This window comes from Cetorhinus maximus, chromosome 24 (genome assembly GCF_964194155.1).
Source record: "Cetorhinus maximus chromosome 24, sCetMax3.hap1.1, whole genome shotgun sequence".
Lineage (NCBI taxonomy): Eukaryota > Metazoa > Chordata > Chondrichthyes > Lamniformes > Cetorhinidae > Cetorhinus > Cetorhinus maximus.
Window position 1 is genome coordinate 20,674,203 of NC_135902.1, and position 9,464 is coordinate 20,683,666.

Below are 9,464 nucleotides of genomic sequence, written 5' to 3' on the forward strand. Positions count from 1 at the left end.
TATTCCCAGCCTAGATAAATGGAGGGTGGTGGTTAGTGGTAGGAAGTGCAGCTGACTATAAAACCACCCATCAAATCCAAAAATGATGGCTGCTTAATGAAGCTAATCAATTAGTGCTGTGGTGACCCCATGTAACAGGAGATAAGAGGAATTAACCAACCTGTAGATTTACCTCACCCACCTCCTTCAGCAGTGACATCAACAGGATGGTTTTCTTTCTTCTGTGTCATTCACATAGCCTCAAAGAGCCAGACCACCCTCTGTGACCCCTCCGCTCCAGGTCTCTTGCACTGTGACTCTTCCACTCCCCGCTCCTGCTTGCTCCCTCTGTGTTTCCCCTATTCCTGGTCTCTCCCTGTGACCCTCTACTCCCGGTCTCCCGGTCTCCCCCTCTGTGTTTCCCCTACTCCCGGTCTCTCCCTGTGACCCTCTACTCCCGGTCTCTCCCTCTGTGTTTCCCCTACTTCCGGTCTCTCCCTCTGTGTTTCCCCTATTCCCGGTCTCTCCCTCCGTGTTTCCCCTACTCCTGGTCTCTCCCAGAGACCCTCTACTCCCGGCTCTCCCTCTGTGACCCTCTACTCCTGGCCTCTCCCTCTGTGACCCTCTACTACTGGCCTCTCCCCCTACTCCTGGCCTCTCCCTCTGTGACCCTCTACTTCCGGCCTCTCTCCCTGTGACCCTCTACTCCTGGCCTCTCCCTCTGAGACCCCCTACTCCTGGCCTCTCCCTCTGTGACCCTCTACTTCTGGCCTCTCTCCCTGTGACCCCCTACTCCTGGCCTCTCCCTCTTTGACCCTCTACACCCCCCTACACCTCTCCGTCTGAGACCCCTCCACTCCCAGTCTCTCCTTCTGAGACCCCTCTACTCCCAGCCTCTCCTTCTGTGACTCTCTACTCCCAGCCTCTCCCACTGTGACCCTCTGCTCCCAGTCTCTCCCTCTGTGACCCTCTGCTCCCAGTCTCTCCCTCTGTGACCCTCTGCTCCCAGTCTCTCCCTCTGTGACCCTCTGCTCCCAGTCTCTCCCTCTGTGACCCTCTGCTCCCAGTCTTTCCCTCTGTGACCCTCTGCTCCCAGTCTCTCCTTCTGTGACCCTCTGCTCCCAGTCTCTCCCTCTGAGACCCCTCTACTCCCAGCCTCTCCTTCTGTGACCCTCTACTCCCAGTCTCTCCCTCTGTGACTCTCTACTCCCAGCCTCTCCCTCTGAGACCCTCTGATCCCAGCCTCTCCCTCTGTGACCCCTCTGTTCTGACTTCTCTCTCTGTCAGCATCATGACCTTGACAGAAATCTAGCTGTGGGCAGATGATGCCTTCCCCCTGAATGCAGTCTCCCACCTGCCTACACCTTCCACCATCTCTTCCACCAAGGCCACCGTGGTGGTGGTGTGGTTCTCAACATTCAATCACACCTCGCTCTTTTAACTCCCTCACTCCTCGAGCACCTTCTCCTCCTTTGAGCTTTTCGTCTTGTTCCGCCTCCCTCACCTCTCACTTAAAATCTTCTTTCCTTACCGTACTCTCAAGTATCATGACAATTTTCTCACTGTCATATTCCAACTGGTTTCCTATCTCAGCCTCAGGGCTGAGTGGCTTCTCATCATCAGTTCCACGGCACTGAAGCAGCCCTGATAAAATTCATCGATGAAATCCTGTGTGTCTGTGACAAAGGTAAACTTTCCCTCCTAGTCCTCCTCACCCTATCAGCAGCCTTTGACATGGTTGGCCACATCCAGGGTGAACAACTTCAGGGAAAAAAGCTATGAGCCGGCAGGAGTTGGGCGAGTTGGGTAGGGGGAGAGTACTGGTGGACCTGTCAGACCAGGCAGCAGGAGCAATGCAAACATGCGGATGAGGACTGCGCAGATGCAAAATTTAACGGGCTGAAATACGGAAGAAGCAGTGTCCCAGCAACATACAACCCGGGACACAGAACAATCGCCTCAGCTACAGGACAGTCCTGTAAAATCCAGGCAGTTAATGGCCTTGACCACATCATCCTCCTCTGATGCCTCTCCCCTGCCATCCAGCTGGATGGGAATTCTCACCTGGCTCCATTCTAATCATAATCAGACAATCACTCACAATAGCTTCACTTCCTGCTCCCAGAGGGTTTCCACTGGTGCTCCCCAAGGATCTATCCTTGACCTAACTCCTATTTCTCATCTACATTCTGCCCGTCGACAACTCATCCACAATCACGGCGTTAGTTATCACAAATACACTGACAACAACCAGCTCTGCCTCACCACCACCTCTCTCAACCCCTCCACTGTCTCTAAATGATCAGACCAACATCTGGTACTGGGTGAGCAGAAATTTCCTCCAGTTTAATTATTGGGAAGATTGAAGCCGTTGTTTTCAGTTCCCCCTCCAAACTCCATTCCCTAGCTACTGACTCCATCCCTCTCTCTGGAAACTGTCTGAAACTGAACCAATCTTTTCACAACCTTGGTGCCATACTTGACCCTAAGACGAGCCTCCAATTCACCCCATCACTAAGACAACATTTCTACCTCTATAACATTGCCTGACTTCACCCCTGTCTCAGCTCATCTGCTGCTGAAACCCTCCTCCATGAGCTTGTTGCCCCTCGATTCGGCTATTCCAGTGCACCCCCCCAATCAGCCTCCGACCTTCCACACTCAGTAAACCTCAGCTCATCTAAAACTCTGCTGCCCAAATCTTAACTCACACCAAGTTCTGTTCGCCCATCACCTGTGCCTGTACTGATACACGTTGGCTCCTTGTCCACAAACGATTCAAATGCCTGTTTTCAAATCCCTCCATGGCTTCACCCCTCTCTATTTCTGTAACAACCTCCGAGATCTCTGCGCTCCTCCAACACAAGCCCCTTGTGAAACCTCCACTGTCATCCTACCATTGGTGGCTATGCTTTCAGCAACACAGGCTGGAAGACTGGAATTCCTCCTTAAATCTCCACATTTCTTTATCGCCTTCTGCTCCTTCCTTAAAGCTTATCTTTACAGTCAAGCAATTAGCCCCCATCCCTCCTAACCTTTTTTACCTTTATTCTTTCGTGGGATGTGGGCATCGCTACCCAGGTCAGCATTTGTTGCCCAGCCCTGATTGCCCTTGAACTGAGTGGCTTGCTAGGGCATTTCAGAGGGCAATTAAGAGCCAGCCACATTGCTGTGGGTCTGGAGTCACATGTAGGACAGGCCGGGTAACCATGGCAGATTTTCTTCCCTAAAGGACATGGGTGAACCAGATGGGTTTTTACGACAATGGGTTTTATGGTCACCATTAGTGAGGCGAGCTTTATATTCCAGATTTATTAATTGAATTTAAATTCCACTAGCTGCCATGGTGGGATTTGAACCCATGGCCCCAGAGCAATAGCCTGGATCTCACTGGATTACTAGTCGGGTGTGAAGTGTGAGGGGTCGGGTGTGAAGTGTGAGGGGTCGGGTGTGAAGTGTGAGGGGTCGGGTGTGAAGTGTGAGGGGTCGGGTGTGAAGTGTGAGGGGTCGGGTGTGGATTACTAGTCCAGTGATATTATCAGAACGCCACCTTCCTCCAACTTGGTTAATGTTATTTTATAAATGGAAGTTGGTGACCCGTCTCGATTAGGCTCTAGGCCGAGCTGACAGATATTCACCGGGAATTACTGTCACTGGTTACAGATTTCACACCAATATCACCTAGTCAGAGGCTCACCTCCCCCTCCCTGCCCTCTCCCCCACAGCCCCAACCACACACCCCCACCCCGTCCCTCATTCTGCTGGAGTTGAGGGGTTTGTTCCTACAGCTCCCCAATTGATTGTCTCAACCTGTGAGCCCAGCTATTCAACCACACAGGCTTCACGATGGGCCAACCCTGCTCCAGTTTCTTGCTGGATACTGACTGGAGTAGGAATCCAGGCTGATTTCTCCCCAGCTACGCACAGAAGCACTAAAAGCACCCGACCCCTCACACTTCACACCCGACCCCTCACACTTCACACCCGACCCCTCACACTTCACACCCGACCCCTCACACTTCACACCCGACCCCTCACACTTCACACCCGACCCCTCACACTTCACACCCGATCCCTCACACTTCACACCCGACCCATCACACTTCACACCCGACCCATCACACTTCACACCCGACCCATCACACTTCACACCCGACCCCTCACACTTCACACCCGACCCTCAAACTTCACACCCGACCCTCAAACTTCATACCCGACCCTCAAACTTCATACCCGACCCTCACACTTCACACCCGACCCCTCACACTAGAACCCTCACAGTGCCTGGGTTGTTCAGTTGTGATCAGGAGCTAAAGGAAATGTTTTGTTACTAATTTAATTAACTATGGGAATCTTTGCATCATTTGTTGTTCCGCAACAAAGTTCCAAATTGCTCTGCAATTTACTCATTGACCTTGTAGCTTGGACTGTCCGTCCTCAGTGTTACTGCACTCATAACTTCAATAAAATCCTCCTCTGATCTGATTTTGCAATGACACAGCCCGTCCCCAAACACTGCGATTTAAGAGAGTGTAAGTCTCCCTTTGACATTCCCCTCTAGGTCCGGTCTTCCTGTATTAGAGTTGGGCAGCTTTAAACTATGAGGGCAGAGTAAATCATCCCTATCCAATCACTGTACACACAGACACACACACACACGGAGAGACACAAACACACACAGACACACGGAGAGACACAAACACACACAGACACACACACACGGAGAGACACAAACACACACACGGAGAGACACAAACACACACAGACACACACACACGGAGAGACACAAACACACACAGACACACACACACGGAGAGACACAAACACACACAGACACACACACACGGAGAGACACAAACACACACACGGAGAGACACAAACACACACAGACACACACACACGGAGAGACACAAACACACACAGACACACACACACGGAGAGACACAAACACACACAGACACACACACACACACGGAGAGACACAAACACACACACAGACACACACACACGGAGAGACACAAACACACAAACACAGACACTCACACGGAGAGACACAAACACACACAGACACACACACACGGAGAGACACAAACACACACAGACACACACACACACACGGAGAGACACAAACACACACACAGACACACACACACGGAGAGACACAAACACACAAACACAGACACACACACGGAGAGACACAAACACACACAGACACACACACGGAGAGACACAAACACACACACAGACATACACACATGGAGAGACACAAACACACACACAGACATACACACACGGAGAGACACAAACACACACAGACACACACACGGAGAGACACAAACACACACAGACACACACACACAGAGACACAAACACAGATACTCACACGGAGAGACACAAACACACACAGACGCACACACACACGGAGACACAAACACACACAGATACACACACGGAGAGACACAAACACAGACACTCACACGAAGAGACATAAACACATGCAGACACACACACGGAGAGACACAAACACACAGACACACACACGGAGAGACACAAACACACACAGACGCACACACACGGAGAGACACAAACACAGACACACACACGGAGAGACACAAACACACAGACACACACACGGAGAGACACAAACACACACAGACACACACACGGAGAGACACAAACACACAGACACACACACGGAGAGACATAAACACACACAGACACACACACAGAGAGACACAAACACACACAGACACACACACACAGAGACACAAACACAGACACTCGCACGGAGAGACACAAACACACACAAACACACACACACGGAGAGACACAAACACACACACAGACACACACACACGGAGAGACACAAACACACACAGACACACACACAGAGAGACACAAACACAGACACTCACACAGAGAGACACAAACACACACAGACACACACACACAGAGACACAAACACAGACACTCACACGGAGAGACATAAACACACACAGACACACACACGGAGAGACATAAACACACACAGACACACACACACACGGAGACACAAATACACACAGACACACACACACGGAGAGACACAAACACACACACACATGCGCAGCGACACAGACATACACAGCCACACACAGACACACACAGAGGAACACAGACACACACATGGAGAGACACAAACACACACAGCCACACACATGGAGCAACACACATATCGGGACACACACATAGAGACTCACATGTGGACAGCCACACACATGATACTCACCAAGAAATGCATGCATGCATATGTGCACACACACACACACACACACACAAGTGCAGACACACACACAGAGGGACACAAACAAACATGCTGACACATACACGGAGGTCCATATACACACGCAGACACACACATGGAAGGACACGGACACAGATACACACACGGAGGGACACAAACACACACAGACACACACACGGAGAGACACAAACACACACAGACACACACGGAGAGACACAAACACACACAGACACACACGCGGAGAGACACAAACACACACAGACACACACATGGAAGGACACGGACACAGATACACACACGGAGAGACACAAACACACACAGACACACACACGGAGAGACACAAACACACACAGACACACACGGAGAGACACAAACACACACAGACACACACGGAGAGACACAAACACACACAGACACACACGCGGAGAGACACAAACACACACAGAAACACACACACGGAGGGACACAAACACACACAGACATGCACATGGAGAGACATAAACACACACAGATGCACACACATAGAGGGATACAAACAGACACGGACATGCACACGGAGGGACACACACACATACACAAACACACATTGAGGTACACAAACACACCGACACACACAGGGAGAGACATAAACACACACAGATGCACACACATAGAGGGATACAAACAGACACGGACATGCACACGGAGGGACACACACACATACACAAACACACATTGAGGTACACAAACACACCGACACACACATGGAGGGACACAAACACACACACACACACGGAGAGACACAAACACACACAGACACACACACGAGAGGACATAAATACAGATGCACAGAGAGACACAAGCACAGACAGACACACACACACAGACACAGACATACACAGCCACACACATGGAGAGGCACAAACACACACGCACATGCGGAGTGACAGAGACACACACAGCCACACACACATGCACACAGAGGGACACAGACACACACATGGAGAGACACACATATCGGGACGCGCACACATGCACACAGACACACATATGGAGAGACACATACATGATACTCACCAAGAAATGCATGCATGCACGCACACACACAAACATACACACACACATATCAAGACACACACACCATGACACACATCAAGACATACGTACTGAGACACACACACATACACGCAAACACCCGATGATAAACACACATGGAGAGACAAATGCACAAACAAACACACTACAGAGACACACACACACACAGATAGATACACAGACATGCACAGACATACACACACACTTACACACAGACATGGAGTCACAGATACACAAACATACAGACATACTCACGAAGAAGACACGCAGACACACTAACACGTGCAAATACGTACACAGGCATTGAGATGTATCCATAAAAACAAACACAGACTCATACAGACATGTAGAGATACACAGGCATGGAGACACACATAGAAATACAGAGGCTCTCAGACACACAAACACACATGTAGACATCCACACACACGTACAGACAGACAGAAACACTGAGATATGCAGAGATGTGTGCATACAGGTACAAACAGACACAGAGGAGGCACTTACACAGACACACATGAAGAGAGCACATGCACAGATACATAAGGCACAGAGAGAGACACAAACACACAGACACATGCAATGATACACACAGACACACAAACATGCAGACGCATGCACATATACACAGATATATGCAAAGACACAGACACAGACACACACACACACATGTACAAAGACACATTGCACTCCCTCACCTTCCCTCCCTCTCTCACATATTGAGACAGAAGCTGAGAGACAGAGACACAGGGGCTCTGAGGGCTGTAGTCACTGACCTGCAGGGGTGACACTCAGTGCCAGTATGAGACAGGCCCAATCTACCCCGTGCCTCTCCCACCAGCTGCAGCTACGGGTAGTTTTCTGAACCAGGGCTGCCAGCTCCTGCATCTGGCTCTCCCCCCCAGTCAGCTCCTCTCCAGAAAGCTCCATCTTTACTGCTCAAAGCAAGTTCAAAACTTTGTAACACAACAGAACAGGAGGAGGGGCAGAGGGCGGAGAGAGGGAGGGGGAGGGGGGGGAGGGAGAGAAGGAGAGAGGGAGAGGGGGAGGGAGAGAAGGAGGGAGGGAGAGGGGGAGGGAAGGGGAAGGGTAAGAGGGTGTAGAGGAAAAAAATGGGAGAGAAAGAGAGGGCGATATTTCTACTTTGACTAATGAAAGGATGTGTCAGTCAGGTCTGTCACTCAGTGAAGCAGTGTTGCCTGTATTTTGCCCCAGTAAATGCATCGCAGCCTCTGCCCCTGAGTTGGTGCCGAGTTAATCCTGCAGGATGAGGGTATTCTCCATTTCCCATTGCAGCCAGCGTGAGACACGAGTAAAGTGCTGGTGAAGTGAGATTACAATACTGCTCACGTGGGGGATAAATCGAACGCTCACTGCTTCACTCTTGAAATTTGTCTGTGTTTCTATTCATGAATATGAGGCAGTTTTATGCTTTGAGCTGATTGTCCGTTAGAAAGCAGAGTGAGTCTCTGGGTGGAGAGTAGTGTTTGATTAGACAGCGAAGCAGTCAGTTTGCTGATAAACAGCCCACAAAAGCCGCCTAGGGGATCACTGTGTGCAGAGAGTTAACGGTAACCTGAGAGGATTTCTTTGGCACTTATTTACAGGTAAGTTTGTGGCATTGGGATATGCAGATGCCTGAGAAAGGAAAAGGATTATGTAATAGATATGTGTGATATCTTTGCAGGGCAAAAATACTGCTGCTTACACATGGAGTAATAATAGCCAACTGAAGCTGATTTATTTCAGTTGCTTATATACATACAGGCACAAATGACCACAAAACAGGGCTTCTATACTCCTCTCCCCTTAATGAAAAAGTTACACAAAGTTCAAATTCCATACAACTTATATACATTTCTTGTTTTTCATTTATTTACAAATCCAAATTAACAACTAGCTTCCTATTTCCTAAGAGGATACCTCCTTTCTTGACCCAAACTTCCAGAACTTGGGGAAAGGCCTTGATCCATCAGGTCCCTGAGTCCGAAGAGATGTTTTCAGGTGGATCCTGTCAGCTGATTCCCCGAGCAGACTGTCAAAGTCATTTGGCAGAATGCCTCATCGCCAGAACTTTCCAACAAGCACCAAGACGTAGCTTGGCTGGTGGTGAGAAAGGCCCTCCCCG

General features: G+C 49.9%; 1 protein-coding gene across 1 annotated transcript in view; it reads right to left on the reverse strand.

The window, feature by feature from the left end:
- Positions 1-8,316, reverse strand: part of fads6 (fatty acid desaturase 6) — a 37,073-nt gene extending 28,757 nt beyond the window's left edge. The window contains exon 1 of the mRNA XM_078570827.1: positions 8,113-8,316. Within this exon, the coding sequence (XP_078426953.1) occupies positions 8,113-8,266 (154 nt within the window). The 5' untranslated portion in view covers positions 8,267-8,316. The remainder of the gene's footprint in view (positions 1-8,112) is intronic.
- Between the last annotated feature and the right edge of the window lie 1,148 nt (positions 8,317-9,464).